Source organism: Cheilinus undulatus, linkage group 6 (assembly GCF_018320785.1).
Source record: "Cheilinus undulatus linkage group 6, ASM1832078v1, whole genome shotgun sequence".
NCBI classification, from domain to species: domain Eukaryota; kingdom Metazoa; phylum Chordata; class Actinopteri; order Labriformes; family Labridae; genus Cheilinus; species Cheilinus undulatus.
In genome coordinates, this window is record NC_054870.1 from 2,818,073 (window position 1) to 2,840,971 (window position 22,899).

General features: G+C 39.8%; 1 protein-coding gene across 7 annotated transcripts in view; it reads left to right on the forward strand.

Moving 5' to 3' along the window:
* The first annotated feature begins 286 nt into the window (after positions 1-286).
* ikzf1 (IKAROS family zinc finger 1 (Ikaros)) overlaps positions 287-22,899 on the forward strand; it is a 33,715-nt gene continuing 11,102 nt past the window's right edge. For 4 of the 7 annotated variants that reach the window (XM_041788706.1, XM_041788709.1, XM_041788711.1 and 1 more), the window contains exons 1-3: positions 287-386; positions 9,043-9,096; positions 9,252-9,419. In XM_041788706.1, the coding sequence (XP_041644640.1) occupies positions 9,057-9,096; positions 9,252-9,419 (208 nt within the window). In that variant the 5' untranslated portion in view covers positions 287-386; positions 9,043-9,056. Of the gene's footprint in view, positions 387-1,165; positions 1,247-6,450; positions 6,548-7,165; positions 7,176-9,042; positions 9,097-9,251; positions 9,420-22,899 lie in introns of those variants that run through there. The other 3 variants (XM_041788707.1, XM_041788708.1, XM_041788710.1) reach the window with 3 other exon arrangements.

Sequence of the window (22,899 nt, forward strand, 5' to 3'; positions counted from 1 at the left end):
GACCCCCCCCCCGTCAGCCTCCTCGGTGAGAATGAAATAAATAAACAATGAATGGTCCACTCTCCTCGCGCGCCTCATCCCATCTCATGCATGGCTGCCAGTAATGGTCTACTGGGTGTCAGCTTTTATTGGCACGGCACAAAGCAAGTGCCAAGGGCTCGGTGGGCTCGACTCCCCGCCGCAGACCGGGCCCGTGGATAAAAGCGAGCAAAATGCTCCTTGCTAGCTCAGAGACATAGTCATGCTGGGCTGGAACGAGGAAGTGCAGTGGAGAGGGGAGGGACTGAGGGCGCAGCTCCATGGGGCCGCCGCGGCGCTGCGACCTTCTGCACATGGAGCCGGGGAGAGTTGGAAGAACTTCATACTGCAAACTCAAGGAATAGCAGGTAAAGTGACCTCCAGCGCGCTTTTACGCTCCACACTGAGGGACAGGCTGGCGCACAGCTCTCAGCTGACTCTGCGCCTTCTCTCACACTCTTTGCACCTTTCTGGGAAAGACTCCTTGTAGTTTCGGTGCAGGTGCACGCTGCAGCATCAGATCCCGTTTAGTTCTCACAGAGTAGGAAATGTGAGGGACCGAGAAAGAAGAGGAGATTTTAGCTTTAAATACGGAGAAGGACCGCAAACACGCGTCGACTTTACTCAGAGTTAGAAACTGAAGGAAAAGTGGAATGTTCCTCATTTTCCATGCTTTTTTCCTCTTGGGATCATAAGGAAATTTTTCTGTAAATACTTCATTTTAATTTTAAATAAATGCTGATCTGAATGATTCTATTTCTCAACAGCTTTGAACAGCTTTTACATCATTTTGAACATTTAGAAGGTTTTGACATTCCTGTTTGGGCACCTGTTGCAGCACTTTTTAAACTTCAGAAGCCTCTCTGTGTTTTTAATCTCTTCACATCTTAATTCATAATTTCAAAAAGGCTTTAAAAAGCAGAAGAAAAGCAGGAAGACGCGATTCTTTTCGGGGGAAAATCGCATGTCAAATTTTCTGGTGCCGCAACAGGAAATCCTAACGCACAGAGTCAGACAGCAGGAAAGCTTTTTAAAAGTTCATCATCGATGTACCAGTGAATCCCAGCTCTGTTAGGAGTTGAATTTACCCGACTGGATCAGGCTCAGACTCCTCAGGATGATTTCTTTGTGAAGGAGAGGAAAACGCATGAAGAGAGGAGTGGTGAAACTTTAGCTGAGTGAAAATGTTCAGACAGAGAGGAGCAGTCTGTAAATGAGGAAGAATCAGGTTTGAAAATGTCACCTCTAAAAGTCCAGCTTTTTTATTTTGTCTAAAGAAGAAATAATAACAGAAGAATTTATTCACAGGAGCTGAAATATAAAAGAGGAAACCTCCTCATGTTAAAATGTTGTGTTTACTTGGAGTAGGAAATGTCAGAATGCTGCTGTAAATTCTCCCCTGACTTCACTCTCAGTTTAAAAAAGTCTGATTTTATAGAGGTGTGTTAGCATTAGTGAAGCCGATAGCTGCACTAACAGCTGAACAGAGAAGTCTGAAATCTGTCTGCAGAGATCCTACATCATCTTTCTGTCAGCCGAAACAGAAGTGTGTGTTGGGGGGGCTAAAAAAGGGCAGACAGTTATTAAAATGACTATTCTGTCTGAATAGCAGAGTAGTGAAGTGTGTCAGATGCAAATGGAGGAAACTTCTCTTCAGTGCACCTTTCCTCTCCCCTCGCTCCCTCATTAGGGTCCCGGCTAACACAATCTACCCACTTTACCCCAAAACAGGCTGAGAATGACTGATGAGAATCTTTAGGAGGATTATTTTACTGAAGAGGACGAGGAGGCGCCCACCGCTGCTGCTGATAAAACAGCAGACAGTGAAACTAGATGTTCCTGTGTTTTTATTGATTACCAGCAGGTCTGGGGAGTTCTGAGTGGGAGCTTCATGTTTATTCTGATCAGAGAAAAATGTTTGTAGAATAAGCAAACATAGATTTAAATGAGCGTATTCTAGAGCAGCCTTTTTCCTCAGAGCCCCTCGGACCCACTCAGGAAAAGCCCACATCACCTGAACTGTTTCCACTGACACAATAGATCTACAGCATATAGACTCGTTCTGGACTAAAGATCTATGTCCATCTGTCCATTATTATGACAGCGCATCAGGACCACTCCTGGAAAAAAGAAAAACAGTTTGAAAAATTAGTTCATAAGAAAAATACATTTTTATGACTTTAAAAGCAGTGAATGTCCCAGAACCCTAGGTAAGAATTTTTAAGCTTATAAAGCCCAGAAGTCCAAATCTGACCTGTTTTCTGTTTGGTTTCTTGTAAATTTTTGACTTCATATTGTTCTAAAATTAGGATATTAAAAAAATAAATTTTTGAGTTTCTAATGTAAATTTAAGTCTTTTTAAATTCTGAAATTTTGATTTTTTTCTTGTGAATTCCTGACTTTTCAAAGTCTGAAACGTTGTAAATATAAGACTTAATAATCTCATATATTTGGATTTTTTTTTTCCAAACAAATTTTTGACCTTTTTGATTAGAAATCTACAGATTCTCCTCATATTTGAATCTTATAGCTTGGCCCCTATACTCTACTGCAGGGGTTCTCAATGTTAGGGTCGGGACCCCATTGGGGGTCTCCAGATGCCTTAAAAAACAAAGAACATTTTTTAATCTCACTGTTGCCACTTAGACCAATTTTGCCTAATTTTAACCCATTTTTATCACCTTTTCCACAACAATTTTAACACATTTATGCAACTTAGAACCCATCTTTGTCAGTTTTAAACCCTTTCCACCCTTTCTTCTGTTTTTTGCCACTTCTAAACCAAATCTCGACACTCTCTGACACATTATTGCCAAAATTAACCCTTTTTACCACTTTTTTAGCCACATTTCAAAATTTAATATGCCCATTTTTGCCAGTTTCTGAATTTTTCTGCCTCAGCTCACCCTTTATTGCCAGTTTATATTCATTTTCATCCCATTTCTCCAAATTTCCACCTAATTTTGCCACTTTAACACCATTTCAGCCACTTTTGAATCCCTTTTACCACTTATGCCCATTTTGGGCAATTTAACTAATTTTTGCCATTTTTGGTTATTTTTTGCTACTTTCATCCCATTTTTGGCATTTCTAACCCATTTCTGCTTCTTTTAAAATCTGATTTCACCACCTTTCCCACCATTTTTTGCCATCATTAACCCTTTTTAATTATTTTTAACATATTTAAATTCTGTTTTTAACAAAAGGATTTACATTTTTAAGAGGGCTACTTACTACACAAATGAATTAAAATGTGTTTCTTTGATAAGAGTGGTAATTATTCAGGTTAAATATAAAATACCACAGCCTAGCTTCATAATGGACCAGGATTTTGCTGGCCCCCAGTTTGCTGTCCCATTTATCCCCCTAATGGGCGGCCTTGTCTCCACATGACTATTCTAGGACGTTCATGGCTGTGTTCAGCCACCTTCAGGTCCAGTGAGGGTCCCCGGTCTCTGGCACCTTTATTGAAAAGGTTGAGAACCCCTGCTCTACTGTACATTAGGTTTGTAATCATGATTTATTTTTAAATGAACATCTAATTTTGACAATGTCAGAGCAGGCAGGATCCCGTGCCCCCCCTAGGGGTCCCTGGACCCCAGGTTGGGAACCACTGTTCTAGAACATGTTGACTACAAAAATGATCCAGAGGAATGAAAATACTCAAAACTGGACGGAAATGTTATTATTTCATAAATTCCATCTAATTAGTGCTGAATGTTCTTTGTGTTCACAGACACTAGTGTTTATTTCGTATTATAGTATTTATTTTTTTGTGTTTGGGCCACTTTTTTTTAACTTATTTTTCTGTCGGGGATCTAAACATACCCACCCGTGTTCAAGCTTCCTCCTGGTATCCACACTGGGCTGGTGTGGTCCTCAGTATCTGTTAACGGTTTCGTTGTTGCTCATCTCCACCCTGCTCCCTAGTGTAGCGTCTGCACCTCATTTTGAGCTTCTCCACCCCACACCAAACACACACACACACACACCAACACACACACACACAGGAGGAGGATCGACTGAGAATTCTCTCAACCCACAAGCCTCTTCCTGCCTCTCCTCAATCGACACATTCACACCAAAACTTTTCCCGCCCCCCCCCCCCCCCGTTATGTGTCAAAAGTCGTGTAGGTAGTTTTACCATAAGACAGGTTTCAGGGGCCTTGTGCACCCAGGGGCCCGGCATAGGTAAAGGTGTGCATTAAATGAGAGGTGCACTTATCTTTGTAATTAAGACAATATTCTGAATGAAAATAAAAAAAAAAAAGACGTCTAGAGTGAACAAAATTTCATCAAACAGAGTCAGACCAACCTAAATTCCCTGAAGCCTCCACTCATTATGATGCCAAGCAAATTATGGCAACAAACTTTTTCTGAGTAGTTTTTTTTTTAAATCAAGTAATTTAAGTTTGATTTAAAAACAGTTAAGGGGAGTGTTGTACTATTTTAAAAGCATGGCATACTGAATAAAAGGTCCAAGCTTTACTGTGAGGAATTATAGGAGCTTGAATGGCGTTCGTAGGTGAAAACCACGACCTCTTCTAAGAGAAAAGGGGGCGGCTCAAAATCAAAATGTTAACGGTGAAAATTAGAAACGACCCAAAGTTCACACAACACCAAAATTTTCAGCTGCACTGCAGTTTATTAAAATACATGCCTTTTATTATTTTATAGGTCTCTGTTTTCTCTTGTTTTTCTGCATAAAAATAATATTTTACCTTACAACTATTTCAGATATCAAAAATAACATCTAGGTACTCAGTATTTTGAGTGAACACTAAATGAATTAATTTTATTTGAGCTGTCAAGAGTTATTGCATTAATTGCATTTATGTCCATAATCAGTGCACTGTTTTTTTAAATGGGATTAATCTCCTGTTTTATTGTCCCTCTCCTCATTCTCCACGTCAGCGTCTCTCTGCAGCAATAGTGATGTGAAATTAGTACACCCCTGCTCTTGAACATCTCATTTCACTTTAAAAACTCATGGATCGCTCAGTGGACGAATCAGAAGTCATTTATCAAACACTGACCTTTTTACCTTTCCTTAATTTCCATTGGTGCGTGCAGAAGTGGGCATGCTGTAAATGTACACTCTTTCTTTAGAAAGGGATATCTATGCATAAACCCACTGCTTATTTCCTTTTCAGTCCCTAACCTTCTTTTTTTTTTCTGGTTAAGTTCATGTTCAGATCTTCAGTCTACCAATAAAAGCAAGCCTGGATATGAACAGGAAGTCAGTTACCCTTAGTTTAAAATCCAAAATGATGCAGGCACAGTTTTAGAATAGTGGAATTTAGAAATTTGATTTAACAGGTGTGATTAATCTTGATTAAATAAGGACATTCTGAGATTAATCCTGAGTCAAAAATTGCAATCTTTTGACAGCCCTAGTTTTACTTGCTTGAGAATATTTATAAACCAGAAATTTCACTTAAACAAATTTTGATCAGAGTGACTGTGCTTGTTCTCTTTCCACCCATCCATATCCAATTGTATTAATTTATAAGATAGAGTTATGATGAAAGAACCTAAAATATCATAATTCCTGCCAGTAGATCTGATATTACGTGTGTGGCGTGTGTGTATTGCTCATGTCCGTAGGTGCAGTGCAGGATATATTCAGGTATCCAGAGTCTACCCACCTATCTCTCAGTTTCTGCAGAGTTAAACCACGTCTAAGTCCCCTCTCCTAGGCTGGCAAACAAAGATGTCATCAGAGTGCATTACTGCATTGCCCCCTGAAGGTGCTACAGTTCATTTAAAATGTATAATCATGTAGTCGGCTCAGCTTTTGTGGGGCAGCTGTGATGGTAAATTCTGCTCGTCTTTGGCTGTTAATTTCAGTGTGAACCTCACTCCCTGAAACCACGTACGAAACTAAAGGTCCAGCGTTAGCTGAACTTCATATTCACGGCGTTGTCTTTGTTTATAAGTCAGGGTGGTTGTCCTTAACGGGATGCTGCTTAAAAATGTGGGGAATAAATTCAGAGTACCAACTTCTCCAGACACCACCGTTTACTTCTGTTTGCCTTCTCTGAGGCGTTAAGACATGTCACTCATATAAGAGGTGATGAACAGGTACTCTAGGACAGGGGTTCTCAACGTTGGGGTCGGGACCCCATTGGGGGACACAAGACAATGAGAGGGGGTCTCCAGGTGCCTTAAAAAAATTAAGAACATTTTTGAATTACACCATTGCCTAATTTTAACCCATTTTTATCAATTTTTCCATGCCAATTTTAACACACTTTTGCAAATTAAAACCCATTTTTTGTCAGTTTTAAACCCTTTCCACCACTTTTTCTGCCTGTTTTTGCCACTTTTAAACCAAATCTTGTAACCCATTTTTGTCATTTTTGGTAGGGATGCACAATATTATCTGCAGGATATCGGTATAGGCAGATATCAAAATTTCTGCCAATATTTGCATCCGATATTTTGGCCATGGATATTAATATATGCGAACTATAAAATTTGGCCATTAATAAATTAGTGGAGTTTTAGGCTGGACCAACAGATCAATGTAAGTTGAGATCTTTTTCTGTATTTATCCTCATTCTTTAAACTTTAGAGAAAAACCGTTTGTTTCTTTTTTTCATCCTCAAATCTTAAATCATGTTCTAAGGACTAAATTTTTAGTTATTTGAAACATATTTAAAATCGGTATCGATATTGGTATCAGCTAAAATGAATCCGTAATTAAAGGCATATCGGATATCGGCAAAAATTCAATATCATGCATCCCTAGTTTTTGGTTATTTTTTGCTACTTTTATCTCATTTTTTGCATTTCTAACCCATTTCTGCTACTTTTAAAATCTGATTTCACCAATTTTCCCACCATTTTATTCCATTGTTAACCCATTTTAGTTATTTTTAACGTATTTAAATTCTGTTTTTCACAAAATGATTTGCATTTTTAAGAGGGTTACTTACTACACAAATGAATTAAAATGTGTTTCTTTGATAAGAGTGGTAATTATTCAGGTTAAATATAAAATACCAAAGCCTAACTTTTCAGTGTACCATGATTTTGTCGGCCCCCAGTTTGGCTGGGCCCTAGAAAGCTCTCCCATTTATCCCCCCTAATGGACGGCCTTCTCTCCACATGACTATTCTTGAATGTTCATGGCTGTGTTCAGCCACCTTCAGGTACAGTGGGGGTCCCCAGTCTCTGCCACCTTTATTTAGGGGGTCGCGGGCTGAAAAGGTTGAGAACCCCTGCTCTATGAAGTTCTGCAGTACTCTGGCTTTGTTAATTATATTTTAAAAGCTTAAAGCAATTTTTCTCACTAGCTCTGGTTTCTCTTAGCAAAATGGAGACCGGCCTCTTATTTCTCTTTGCCTGGGACTTCTAAATCACCATATTACTATTACATGAGTAATAAGAGGTCCACTATTTCCTTATAAACTGCTTTTGATTTTAAACATTACAAAAAGTTATAAAAGGTCTGTAAAAGGAAAATTTGTGTCTTACAAAGCACCTGTGCTTAAAAATATGTTCTCAAAATATGAGTAAAAAATCATCCTACGTTTACTCCTACACTACAGTGTAAAGGTTAACACCTTAAAAGACTTTTAAGACGTATAAATTTAACCAGAAACACCTGTATCTACAGAAAGCTGAAACAAAATGAAAATAGTACCACTTTGTGCTCAAAGAAAAGAGCTACTTCCTGAATTGCCTATAGGTGCACTGTATTTTCCACCTGCCTACGCAAGTGTGGCACAGTGTAGGAACTCCTCTGACTTTTGTCGAAGCCCCCCACCAACACAGCCTCCGTATTTCCCTTACACCATCTGCCTAGAAAAAGGGCACATGAGAATATACCCCCTCTCCCCCGACCTCCAAACTCCAGATGCTGAAAAGCGGCGATGCAGAGTCGTCACTTCGTCACACGCAACACCCCGGTGTTGTGCTGAAGAAATCATCTGCACCAGTGACCTCTGCCCCCCTCCTCCCTTCACACTTGCATCCTGGGCGTCTTCGAGCTCCTGACTTTGACTCCGCAGAATACTGCGCGTTGCAACACAGCGGCCCGGCAGCTTCCCACTATTTGTTCCAAATGTGTGGAGCCATCTGTCAGTAAAACAGGAAGGCCTAGGTTCCCCTTCTCCCTTGGGCTCATTTCGCTATTTTCAGGAGCTTCACTTCTCCCTGAGTGGCTGCTTGGACTGGGCAGCGGCCCCACCAAGGGCTTCTTGAAGTGGCGGAACTTGGGCTGAGGCTGTTGGGCCCATCTGCTGCAGGCTTCAGGGCCATCCATTATTAATGGGGCCACGAGCACTGGTGACTCCTCAGATATTCAGCCCTGGCCAGAGGATCGCTCTTAAAAAATAAATAAAGAGAACTTCTCTGTCCTTCGGCCTGCTTTTCTTTCTGCACCTTCCTGTTGCATTTTCTCCTCTGACACTCAGATTGCTATCTCTGCTTCTGTCTCTCTCGCTGTTTTTCCGTCTTCTTCTGCCTCTCACCCCTCTCTCTCTTCCGTCCCTTCTCTTTGTTTCTCACTGTGGCTTGCATGCGTCCATGTTCAGGCCACGGGCTCACTGATGCATGCTCAGTAAATTAGAGAGAACATGAGCGCCGATCAGCTGGGCACGGCAAACACCCGCATCCTGGTGACCTGGGGCCAGTTAATTTTCTGCTTAATTTTGCGGCAGTCAGTTTGCATTTTTGGATGATTACGTGGCAGGAAATTAACAATAAATAACAAATGTGGTCTGAAAGCCCATTTCCAACCCTGTGCCACCAGCGGGCCACATCAGCTGCAGCAGAGCCACTCTCCAAGCTCACTCCCTCTGTCAGACTTGTAATGAAAATGTCTGTAATTCTTTGTAATGTAATGTGGGGGACAGCGGTGTGTCTGCAGCGGTGACAGGAGTGATCTCACTGAGGTGATAAAGTCACGCTGAGAAGTGCACCCTTTACTCTACTCTAGCTTTTTATAATGTTGTTTCCTTGGCCTGCACTTGATTAAACTTACACACATCTACATCTCCGTTTCTCTCCTATTAGAGTACTTGCACCGCATGGAGACAGAGGAGGCCCAAGAAATGGCTCAGTTGCCAGGTAAAAGTCCACCCACTGCATGATTGAGCAGAAAGTAGATACAATAGGCCCAGGAGTAGCTCTTACCCTACCTGGAGGCAATTTTACCTCACCTGAATGAGACTCGTCGAGGGGTTGCACGGTGAGTGATGGTGTTTGCTGGCTTTTGTACCCAGGCAGGGACAGCCCTCCTGCCAACGAAGCGTCCGAGGAGGCAGAGGAGCCCATGGCCGTCCCTGAGGACCTGTCGGCCACTTCCACCCAACAGCAGAACAACAGAGGGGACAAAGGTGTATGCATCATCCCAACAAACGCACCCATAAGTCAGAACATCACTGATGCTGGTAAGAATAAATATATAAAGTGTTGAATTAAGTGTATATCCATTTGAAAGCAAAACCACTGCAGTTCCTCTCCCAATATTAATGCCAACATTCCCAAAGCATCAAAATCAGAGGCAAAGGTTAAATGAAAATGTCAGTATCAAAGTATTAAATGCGCCCACATAAGTACATAAAATGTTTAATAACTCAGTCCCTTTCACGTCTGCCGGGAGATATTTGCTGAACTAAATCCCTTGGAAATGTGAATTTATAGCTGCAGGAGACACATTTAGGTCATTGGCAGAAAAGGTGAAAAAAATAAAAATCCCTTTGATCCATGGCATGTCATTAATGAGCTGAATCTTAAGGAATAGCTAATGTGGCCTTGATTTGAGTTTGAGAACATCAAGCCAGGGAATGTCATGTTGAAAATAAGGATGAAGCATGTTAGAGCGTTTCAGATCAGCAGATCATGCCATGTCTCCTAATGTGGAGGTTTTAAAAAGAGGGAAATGATCAAGGTGGAATCATTGGCTGCCTTTAACAGGTTCTTATATGACAGCAAACAGCTTTATAAAATGCTGCTCATTACAACTACTGTTGATTTGTCCAAAAAGAGAAAAGGTGCGTTCACAATGCAGGGCTTAATTTTGCTTTTTGTGCTTAAGTCAGGTTTTTGTCTGTTTGCATTAGTTCTTCAAATGCAACCTGTTCCAGATTCCCATGAGGAATCCATGAATCTACATACGAAAGACCCTGTTTACATTTGAATTAAGATCTGTGCAGTATTCATTTCATCAACTAAAACTAAAGTAAAAATGTTCATCGACAGCCGGTTTTTTTTACACGACAAAAACTAGACTTAATCCCAATTCTCCCCTTAACCCTCAATCTTAACCCTCAGTCTAGAAATGTGCGTTCCTGCGAAGTGCGAGGGCTGTCCCAGTTCTCCCGAGAGTTGAGTTGAGGGGCTTTATCGCCCTCAATTCTGGCATGTTCCTGGAGCTCCTTTGGTATTGAGGGTTATCACTCAAAGAAAGATGGCGGTGAATGCAGGGAAGAAATCAAGCTACAAGTGTAAGTATTTCTTCATTAATAGAGATCAAAAAATTACAAAAACCACTCCAATATTCTTAGTTTAATGTTACTTTACAGAATACTTGCCTTTTTGTAGCGTAACATTTACTTTTATTTTTATGATTGTAAGCCGGTAGCCATGCCATCTCGTTCTTCTTCTTCTGACAGACTACGCAGTTTTGGCACATTACTGCCCTCTACAGTCTGAAATCATAATTGCTATTAAGGGGTGTCCTATTTCTAAGTCACGAGATGGCCCTTACACTTCCTTTTGAGGGGCGAATTAAGACCGAGGGATGAGCTTGAGGGTAAGATTGAGGGTTAAGGGGAGAATTGGAATTCAGCCTAAGACTAACAAAAATAGATCTTTGATGACTGAAACTGACAAAAACTAAGTTTAGTTTTCATCAAGATGACTAAAACTAGACTAAAATGTAATTTAGTTTTCATCGGACATTGTAAATCTGTGATATTTCTCCACTGTGGGTAAATCTGTCAAAAAAACAATGCAGCTGTAGCTATTCGGCCTCTCAGCTGTAGAAAGCGGAGAAATAATATGGATCTTGAATGCCCGACAAAAATGACACTACATTTTAGTCTAGTTTTAGTCATCTTGACAAAAACTAGTTTTTGTCAGTTTTGTCATCACAGATCTATTTTTATTAGTCCTAGGCCAGCCACACACTACAGGATTTTAAGCCCGATTTCAGCCAAGTTTTGACTCCCCCAGCAATTGTGGGGGTGTATACTGACTGAAGCATCATTGCAAACAATTATTTGTTCTGAGTAGTCTGCATGTGTGTGGTGTTATCATGATTGTTTTCCTGCTCCAAATCACGTCGTAGTCTCCCAAACCCGGAATCGTAAATACCAATCATGTTTGATATTTACGATTCTAGGTCGTAGTTCTGCTGACGGAGTGAATGTGGAATGAGTGTGAATGGTCATGTGTGACCAGTGGTGTAAAGTCCTTATACAAGTTCAAGACTGTTTGCCATTAAGATAATCCTTGTGGGTTGTTGGTGAGACTTAAATTAGGGCTGGAAAAATAATTGCAAATTAGATTAAATTGCAGTATGGCCTGCTGCAATGCCAAATGACAAAGGTTGCAATATTTCTTTAACTTGAAATGTGTAAAATACCAGTTTTTCTTCTCTACTAATATGGGGTTTTTCTTCATTTAAAATGAGATTGACATATAAAGGTTCATCCTTTCAGTATAGCAATTGATTTCAAATTTGCAGTATGAGCCAAAGCAATCACAATTAGATATTTGGTTTAAATCTTTTTGTCCTAGTATAGTCTAATACTGTGTAGATTGTAATATAGAAGATATTTTTGCTTGTATTTATTGAAGATGAGGAACCTAAAAATAATTGCATATTAAATCGCACTTGCAACACTGTGGAGAAAAATCACAATTAGATTATTTTTGCTAAGCGTTCAGCCCTAAATTGCCTCCTCATTTAAAGACAAGAGACATTTTTAGACAAGAGACCAGTGAGGCTGGACTGGTACCATAAAACCACTCTTTTTACTCCCTGGCGGACTACTGGAGATGACTGCAGTTGGTGGACTGAGATGAAGGCGTCCCAGACCGCTTCCATGTGCAGTCTGAGTCATCAGAGATCAAATTTTTAACATGCAAAATTCAAATCGACAATTGTCGCGCATGTTGAGACTGAGGGTTAAGATGGAGGGTTAAGGGGAGGAATGGGATTCAGCCTTTAATAAACAGTGATGGAGTTATTTTTCATCACTGTGGCTGCAGGGAGACTGCTGAAAAAGACAACCAGCAATAAATGCAATTTTAAAAATCCCAGCGCACTAATTATGAACCCTAATTAACCGCAATTAATGCAGTTAATCTAGACAGCCTTAGTGATTTGCCTGCGTGACATGAAAGCTTACCATCATTCTGTTTTTACGCCGATCAAGATTGCCATCAAAGATTAGCAGCACACTGTCAGAAATAAATGCGAGAGGAAGCTGAAATTGGATGTGTAAGAGTTTCCTAAGAACTTGACATCAGGCGGTTTCAACACTCCTGGAGATAAAGAGTTCAGGAACAGGGCCGAGCCCTGAGAGCTCAGCGCATCACTACACCACATAGGTCACACACCTGCACACATACACATGAATACACTCAGGCGCATGTTAACTCCAACTGTCCCGGTTTGACATTACGACTGCTGAGCCTTCAGGCGTAGCTCTTAACTCAGTCAGGATCTCTGAATGCTTTAAACATTTAAAAACATTTAAATCCAGAAAGGGATCATTCTTAGAGAAACAATGTATACAGCTCAGCGGCCAGATGAACTTTAGCTAAAATATTCAGAGGAAAAAGTCACAGTCAGGGATTTGATTTGAAAAGTTTGTCTTTTATCTGCTTGAATATTTAAAAAAGGGTAAGGCACAGCTGGACGCATCAACGTATGACTCCCTACACTGCATGAGTTTCTGTTCATTCCCTGTGCAGCATATTCAGTTCTCATGTGTCTATATAGGGACAGAGAGAGAGCCCAAAGAGTGAAAGAAGGGAAGTGCAAGTATCTGGTACATCTATGCATGGCTGCCTCCGTGATAAAAGCCAGCGTGAGTTATAATTATCATCCAGGATCATGCTCTGCTCAGTTCTCTGTAAAAAAAAAAAAAAAAATAGACAGAAAGTAGGGGGGGACTGCATGTGGGACAGGGGACCTCAGAGTATCAGCTTAAAACCTCAAGCCTGAGGTTGTTTCCTGTTGAAAATAAGTGTTTGAAGCCTGGGATCCACGGTGTTGCAGTGCATGAACTATGCTGCAATCAACACTGCAAAAGAGGTGTTAAAGTGGAAGTAAAACTTTATTGGTAAAACTTTACAGTAACAAAACAATCCACATAGTTACCAGGTAACACATGACTCACTTCTCATTGGCCCAGGCATGTTTAGGTTCTGAGTAACTCCGCACTATGACTTAACAATAGCGGGTACACAATAAGGACCAGATGAATGAGTAATCTAGTTATGAGTCAGTATTGAGTAACTAACCAGTATGGTGATCATCTTAACATGATCCAATCTGATGAGAAGTGACTGTCTACCATTATTTAATGGTTCACTAGCAGTGAAGTCCTCATTTGTTCTCCTATAGCTCCACAAACAGCTGTTATCTTTGAAGTACCCGGTACATTTGATGAGGAGTAATTCCACATGTACAAGTAAACAAATAGTAGACTAGCAGTCCATTCCTCAGTAAACTATGTAGAATAAAGCAGAGGTCAGTTAGCATTTAGCTGCTCATTTGTTCTCTGGCTGTTTAGTTTGCTACCTCGTTGACTTGCTCATTTGTTACCTAGCAACAATGACAAAGAAAGTGAAGTCTAATTAGCAGATAATTACACACGTGTTTACTTATTACCTGTTTTTCCACAGTTGTTTAGCTTTTTTTTTTTTTTTTTTTTTACCTGAACAATGAGTGGTAGTTTCATTCCCCTTTTATCACTAGTCATTTGTAGTTTGTTACCTAGCTAATAACCAGTAAGTTACTTATGGTTACCTGGTTATTTAGCAGGACTTTTTGACTAATTTATTGTGGTTAACAAGCAAATAGTCACTTATTTTACCTCTCTGTTTGAAGTTACTAGTTTGTTACCAAGTGACTACTAACAGTAAATGTAAGTTAATTATCATATACTATCATCTCTAACCTGGTTCATCATGATTGAGTTACTCAGATGTTAATTAACATTAATTAGCTGGTTAGTCAATAGTTAGTTGGGAAATAATTAGTAAGTTACTGACTTGTTACCTGGTTTATTAGCGTTTACTGACTTAATTGATACCCAGTTGATAAACATTAAGTCACATAGATTTCCCTTTAATGAGTATTTATCATTTGTTACCAAGTATTTTGTTATTTATTACCTGGTTAACACTAGAACCGCCGTGGATCTCTACATACCCAAAACAGCCAACAGGTCATATTTACCTGTCATTAAAGTACCTTGATTTTCATAAATAGCACTTATTGAGGACTGTTAGTTAACTACTGACTACTGACACTGAACAGCTTGTTAACCACAAACAGCAAACTAGATCACTATTAGTGGACAAGCCGTCACCTAGAAAAATCATCATTGGACTGAATCCCGAAACTTCGTCATCACCGTATTCTTCTTCATTAAAGCACTGAGATTACCTTTGATTTATCAGTGGTAAATGTCTTTGTTCCCTGTTGTATCCATGTTGAAGGTTGATTTATTAACTTCTGATTAGGCATTGCTGCACTGTGGCATCTGTTTAATGCTGGTGTGAAATTAAACAGTGGGATAATCAAGGCTTTCTTAGGGGATAGATTTGACCTGCATGCTGGTTCTAGATATAAATGTCCGTTAAAAAATTTAGGTTTAGGCAAAGATTTTTGTTATGACACCAGGTACTATTTAACAAACTTTTAGGAAAAGCCAAATACTACAGTCTTAAAAACTGTATACACATCAAGTAAGATACAATTAAAGAACAGCCTTGGGTAAATTTGACCCATTGGCAGTTCTAGTGTTAACTAGCAGGTAGTCACTTATTAATTCCCTCTAAATATGTAGGAAGTCACTGATTTACTTACAGTGTAACTAAGTGTAGGCTAAATAGCTGTTATGCAGCTGTTTTAGCTATGTTAAGACCTGTTACCTGGTTAATTAGAAGGTAGTTAGTCATTTGTGACATGGGTGATCAGTAGTGAGTCACTTATTGATTCACTTTAACTTTTATTTATTTGTCATGTGTTACCTAGTTCATTAGCAGTAAGCTACTAATCTGTTACCTGTCCCATTAGCAGGTTTACTTATTTACTAGCTAGCTCACCTGCAGTTAGCAGCAGTCAGTCATTTGTTACCTGGTTAATTAGCAGGGGGCGGGGGTTAAAACTAGTTCATCGCCTGGTTAACTAGTCGTTAGTGACTTATTGATTCTCTCCTAACATATAGTTACTAATTTGTTACTTAGTAACAATACCAGCTGAAGTGTACTAAGCAGTTTCTGGCACATTTGTTACCTGGTGAATTACTATTAGAAAACTTACCTGTTGCCTGTTTATTAAGCAGTCAGTTCCTTCCTTGTTTGTCAGACTTTGTTTTTAGCATTTACTCATCTGTCACCTGGTGAATCAGCAGTAAGTCAATCACACGTTACCTGGTAAGTCATCAGTGACTTACTCGATTACTAACTACCTGTTTTAATGGCAGCTCATTACCCACTTGTTACCTGATCAATTAGCAGTAAGTTTATTCTTTGGTTATAAGCAGTTAGTTAGTAATTCTTTACCAGGTTCACTAGCAGTTTTTTCCTTTTTTAGCTCATGTCATTAGCCTCATAGCATAAATGCCTAATTCATGTTTTTGTCTAAATTGTGATATCTGCCTCACTTCACTCTCCTAAAGCCCGTTTCAGACTGGGAGCGTGACGCGTGTGTCTCCACTGCTACACGGCTGGATTTTCAGTCTGATTGCATGTTAACAAGTCAAAGCTTTCAGACTGCCTGCATGTGCTCTGCGTCCTACGTGCCTGATACACGTTGCTTAGGCACGGGGAGTTTAGAGATTTGAAGTCTCGCCTATTTTTTGATGATAAATGGACAGCCATATTACATTGTTGTAGCACATTTGTACATAGAATATGTTTCCTATGTGTGTCTTGATAACCCTGAGGAAGGCCACAAGCTTAAATGCGCCCGTTTGATGAAATTGTTCTCTAAAGATCTGCTATTAGTGAAACTTTCTGTCTCCACACTGGTAGAATATGTCACAGAAAAGTTAGAAACAGTAAGTGCTTTTCTGGTTTGTGCTTTTCAAATTAAAAGCCCGGTTTAGCATTCCTTTCACTATTACAGAATGCTTTTTATTTTGAATAGTTCCCGACACACTTCCTTTGTACACTGAATCGCGTCGCTTATAGGGGGGTTTATTCAGGTAAACTTATGAAGAAGGACAGGGCTTTAAAAGCAGGGAAATCTGGCTGACACGCAGCAAACTCGCGCCCTGTGTGAAAGCCGCACCGGCAGGAGCCGGAGCAAACGCACAAGTAAAACACGCTCCCAGTCTGAAATGGACTTGACACTGCAGATTCATTGAGCTTTATTTTTCTGAAAACCTTAAATATAACTTAGGCTTTTATGCTACGAGGCTAACGATATCTAATCAGTTAATTACCCATTTTTCCCTGGTAACCATGTTAGTGTTTTTGTACATTTAAAGCCGGTTGTTACTGAACTGTTAGCAACTTATTTTTCCATGTCAATATTTGTGTAGGTTTAAAGCAGTTAGCTTCTCATGTGTTAACTTGTGAATGACCATTATTTAATTAGCAGTTAGTTACTCTTTTGCGTGTGTTTATTATCAAGTAATCCTTTATTAGTATTTCAGGTCAGCCTACAGTCTAAGTGACGTATATTTTCATGTGTGGCTTCATCAGAAATAACCATGTAGACATTTTGGTTGAAGTCACATGGCAGTTTGATGACCTGCTCTACACCCCGGTGAAAAAATGTCTCTTTCATTTTCAGTGACTCAGACAGAGCCTTTGCTATTTCAAGGACATGAGACTAAGAAGGAGACTGAGCCGCCTAGTTCCCGAAAACATGGAGGCGAGTTTTTTAAGAAGTGTGTGAGGGGAAAAGAGGGCTGTTTTTGGTGTTCCTGCAACTTGTGTTGAGTGTGAAGCTGGCGTGGTTTTAACACATGTGGTTCCACTATTTTGCACACAGGGTTATTTTCAGGCAGTGAGAGCAGCACACAGTCAGTAACAGGAACCTCCAGCAGGCTCCCTGCGTTTCCACACTGCAGAACTAACACGGTTACTAAACTGCTTCCTATCTGCTATCAACATCAGTCGATATAACATGGCTGTTTCTTCTTTTCATGCCAAAGCTTTTTTTGTGTCAGTCGTCTTTTTGTCTGAGGCTTTATCGGCGTGCCGGTATCAGCTGCAGTAACTGTTTTTTTCTATATCTGCTATCTGAGTGGATCCACATCAGGTTATTACCTCTTTTTTCTGCCTTTTTTGTTTGTCAGTTAACAGTGCGATCAAACAGTTGCTTCCCAAAACGAGCGAATCAGGATGTGTGACCGTGATAAACATGATATAGAGTAAAAGCCTTGTTCCTACTCCCATTTCACTCTCAACTTCCCCATATCCATGAGAAGTGAGCCCAGCCTTCATGGTTCCCTTCTGTCTGATAGCCTGTGCTGATGTATTACACGTCTCATCAGCTCACAGCTGAAGATAAACACAATGATTTATGAGGTGATCATACCAACACCTTTTCAATGTGACAAACATTATTTTAATGACAGTAATTCCCTGAATCAGGCTCTCTGTTTCACACCAATCCTGGGCAGGCAGTCGTCTTCAGTCTTCAGATTTTCCAACTACTTGACATTAAAAATCATTTAAGCTGTTTCACTGATGCCTTTTGTGGCTAAAATCCCTAATAGTCCCATAGTCCAGTGGTTCTGGACCCCCAAAAATAAAGGTGCCAGAGACTGGGGACCCCCAGTGTACCTGAAGGTGGTTGAACACAGCTGTCCACAAAGGGGGACGCTTGTTGGCACCAAGCCAAACTGGGGCCCATGGAGGTCAGCAAAACCATGGTCCATTGTAAAGTTAAGCTGTATATCCATATTTTATATATATTTATAATATATCTTATATTTTGCCTGAAAAATCACTCTTCTCAAAGAAACAAATCTCGTTTTTAATCGTGTGTAGTAAAAAACTAGGAAAAAAATATAATAATGGGTTGAAGGGGCAAAAATGGGCAGAAAAAGTGATAAAGAGGAGTTAAATGTGGCTGAATTGGTTTTAAATTGGCAAAACTGGGTGGAAATTTGGTGAAATGGGATTAAAAAATTAATATAAACTGGCAAAAAAGGGTTAACTGATAAAGAAAAAATAGGCAGATATTGGATAAATGGGCATATTAAATGGTGAAATGGGGTTGAAATGGGAAAAACTGGGTGCAAAATGTGGTTTAAAGGGTTAATAGTAGCAATAATGGGTCAACAGAGGCAGCATTAAGCTTAAGTGACAAGAACTGGTTTAGCAGTGGTAAAAACAGGCTGAAAAAAGCAGAGGAAAGAGTTTAAAACTGACAAAAATAGGTGTTAAATGTGTTAAACTGGTGGGAAAAATGATGAAAAGGGGTAAAGTTGGTGTAAAGTGTAATTTAAAAAATATTCTTAGTTTTTTTAGAGCAACTGGAGACCCCCTCTCAGTGTCTCGTGACCCCCATGGGGGTCCCGACCCCAAGGCTGAGAACCACTGCCACAGTCAACTAATCCTAATACTAATATTTATGGTTTGAAAGCTTAGAAATTATCTTTATTAACAAATAAAATGAATGGCAGTGGTTTGTGGAGTACGTTTTTCTGTCATCCTCATAAAGAACGGCGTAGTCTTTCACCTTTGCCTTTTCAGTTTTGGGGTTTTAACAGTAACTCTGGTTAGCTCGGTTCCTGCAGTAAAACTGTTGCAATAAGGATTTTATGAGACGTCTGCTTCAGATTTAAATGGTGAATTTTACTTCTCTTACCATAACACTGCTGATCTCCATTGAAATGCAGAATATAGTACAGTGGTTCGCAACTGGTCTAGTCTTGGGACCACCAGAGGCTCCATAATAAGAAATTGTGACCCAAAGTTCTGATATCTTTTAGAGCTCTTCCGTTACGACTTTTGGTTGCACCAATCCAAACAAGCCGTGCTTTTTTACTTTTCCATCACTGGCTTGGCTTTTCCGAGCCATGCCTGGAATATTCCCACATGTTTAAGAAGCAGCCGCTGCACCAAACTAAAAAAAAAAAAAAAAAAAAATGTGTACTGAAGCACAGCTATTTAGCATCATTTACCCAAAATGCCTCATCATCAGCTCTAGTTGGCCCTCAAATGAGACATGAATTCCCTGCCACACTGGAGCCAGCATGCTGAGTCAAACCACATAGTTCCTAGCCACTCAATGTAATACAATAGCCCCATTTATATTGGGTTTATATAATAAAGATGGTGTTGTTTGGACCCCAGATAGCATCTGTGACAGAACAAATAGACTGAAGAACATAAACAGTATATAATAAGTAATAAAGAATTAAATTAGTGTGAAAATATCTTAGATTTCTGAAAGATTCTGGGGAAAAAAACCCAGATAAAATCACAGGAATACTCCCAAAAAATCCCTACTGTTTCCAATGAAAATTCCTCAGATATAGTGTAGAAGATTGCTGAAAGTTTCTAGGGAAGTTCCGAGATCCTTGTGAAACTTTCTTACATGTACAGGAAGAGTCCCAGAGTAGAAGCTTCTGGGGACTCTCCACAAAAAGTTCTGAGAAAATTTCTTACCTTTGTTTCCATAAAAAACCAAAGAGAAGAGTTTGGGTACATTCACAGAGAAAATTATTAGAGAATTCAGGAGGAAACCATGGGACAACAGGACTTTATTGACTCTTAGGCACATTTATTATCCAGGTACATATTTATGACCCACTGGAAACAGCTCTTTGACCCACTTTGGGTCCAGACCCACCAGTTGAGAACCACTGGTATAGTAGGTTAAAAAGCACTGCAGCATTTCAAATTATCTAAAAGGAAATACACCAAACACTGAAAAACAAGACCAGGTTAAAACCAAGTTTATGGCTGACCCACCTTCCTGGGATGCCTGTTGAAATGCTGGACTGAAGTGTATTCTGGCAGAGTGATTGGTTTGTTTTTGGTGTGTGTAATTGTGCTGTCCAGTATGTCTGTTTAAAAGTTCAAAACATACAGCCCTGTTGGCAGTAAACGGCACAATGAGTCACAATCAAATCCATGACTAGCAGATGGATTCACCCTTTTCCGTTTCTCACTGGCAAATCCATCTTGCAAAGCTCCCTTCTGAACAATTCAGGCCCGGTTAGAAAGTGACGGGACCAATCAGCGTTGAGGGGCAGTACTTTCGGGCGTGGTGGAGTCACGAAGGTGGTCAGCCAAAAATAAATAGTAATGATAATTGCATGGACAAAAATCCCTCATACCATTATGTTGTATGGGAGGTTGAATAGAGGAGCGTTAGTTATTTTCAGAATAGCATTAATGAGCACTTAAAAGCTTTATAGATATTAATTCCATGATAGGCTAAACTTCATTATTTATTTGCGAACCTTGTAAATTTTGACATCTCCATAGATGTGGAATCAAATGATCCTAGTTTCATCAGCAGGTGTTCGAGATCGGCCCTTCAACTGAACCACCAGTTCTTTGATATTTTGGGGTCACCCTGAATACTCACAAAGAGTAGTTTGGATCAGATGCCCTCAAAAAGCTTTATTTTCTCGCCCTTAGTCTAGAATATGCTCAGTTTTTTCCTGAGGATTAATTTGCAAAAAGTAAAAATTCAATAGAAGATGTGATAGCTAAAGAACCCGAAGGTATTAACTGAAAAACAAGACCCCCAAATAGTTGCCTTCCAACCCATCTATTTTACAATTAGAACTAGAAACAGCAGCTAAACTGAAATATGACTCTGTATTTAGAGATAAAGGCTGCTTTGCCTTGCTTTTATAGCTGAAGTCTTTTTATTTGATCTGCTATGTAAAAACAGAAAAGAACACACCTGCCGAGTGTTTATCAGCGAGTAACTCAGAAAATGTTAAGCTGGGATGATCATCAGTTTTCGTGACTTTAATAAATAAAGAAAGAGAGTCAAAGCTCAAATGCATCCTATGATCCTGCTCTGTTCAGTTTATTTTCTCTCCCCCTGCTCTTATGGGAAACATTATTCTGTACGTTCTTTTCGAGGCTGTCAGTAAAAAAAAAAATAGAAAAGAAAAAACTTTCGGTTACAGGCAGTTTTACAATTCCTTCCCTGTGCTTCCCTTTCTGTCACTTCTCCATAATTCTTGGTATTTCAGTTAGACAAGCCCTCTTTCTAAAGCTTCCCCTTTTCCATAGATTCCTATATTTCATGATTTCCACCTCTTCCTCTTCGGTTGAACAAACAGAGGTAGAGACATGGGGAAATCAGGCTGCCACGGTGACATGCAAACCACAGGCTGGTAGCTGTGGGACTTGCATGATCAGTTAGTTCTCTGAAATGTTTCTAAAGATCTCGGCTGGGAAAAGAAGGAGAGCTGGTGGCACAACACAGAGGGGGCTTTGCTGTTTCACACTGGAAGCATGGAGGCTTCAAACTGAGGCGTTCTAAATAGTTATAAAAATAAAAGGTGAAAATATTCACTCATGCAGCCTTTACTTTTTGCACCCTGAAAACTCTCAAACTGACTAGGACTTCTCTAAATGATGGAAATACAAGTGCGCCTTCGGAGTGCTTTTTCGAGCTCTTGGTGCTCGGTTACTCTGACAGTCACCGCTGTCGTCCCTAGTTTCACACTTCTTCCTGTGTCTCTGTTTCCTGTTTATCTTGCTGTCATTTGTTTCACCAAAGCGTGATGGTGTGAGATGATGTGTGTTGCTTCATATCTTTGCTGACATCCTGAATCAGTAAACCTGCTATCCACCTGTCTGTAATATGAAGACAAACAGCAGAGTCTGAATGAATGAGATGAGAGTTCATATGTGATTTCTGTCGTCTTTTGTCATGTTCAGTTAAAAAGAAAAACACCTGAAAGAAGAGGAAGTGTTTGAAGTATTGATGAGAATATTATGTTGTGCACTATACAGGAAGTTTGTCACTTTAACACCATCGTAGCTGAGGATATTTTGTAGTGCAGGGTTGTCATGTTACACGCTGTGTCTTCCTGAACAGAGGAGTAGAGGAGATGTAAAACCATTCAGACTATACCGAAAATTCTAAAGAAAACAGGCAGACAGCTTTTCTGACGTGTCATGGCTGTGAGAGACTCATGCTGACTTCACTTTTATGGAGTTTAAAAAATCTTTGACTCAACTTTTGAAAAAAGGGGATGGAAAATGTCACAATCTGATGTGTCTGAAAGCAAATAGATTATTATTATTGATGAGAATAAATGTCACCTTTGTACGAACATCTCTCCAAAGTTAAAGCCAGTACCCAGTAAAACTTGGTGTACATACTCAGTAATGAATGAGGGACTAAATGGTATCTGACCGGGGGAAACAGTAGTAACTGATGGCTAGTTAACCTACACCAAATGCTAAAATGCTGCTAAAGATTGCATGGTTACTAGACAGCTGTTAGTTAGCAACAGTGTAAGCTAACGAATAAGCAGCTTCACTAGGCACTGAAAGAGTTACGAACTTTAAGTTAAGCTACACCAAATTGGTAGGAGGAAATGAGAAAGTTATTAACTGCTGGTTAACCAACACCAAAGTGGAGTAATTATGGGGTCATGATGGAAAACAGAGCTACTTAATCCACACTAAAACTGGTGCAGTAATAAATGAGTTACTAAGTGGAGGTTAATTCATATCAAACTG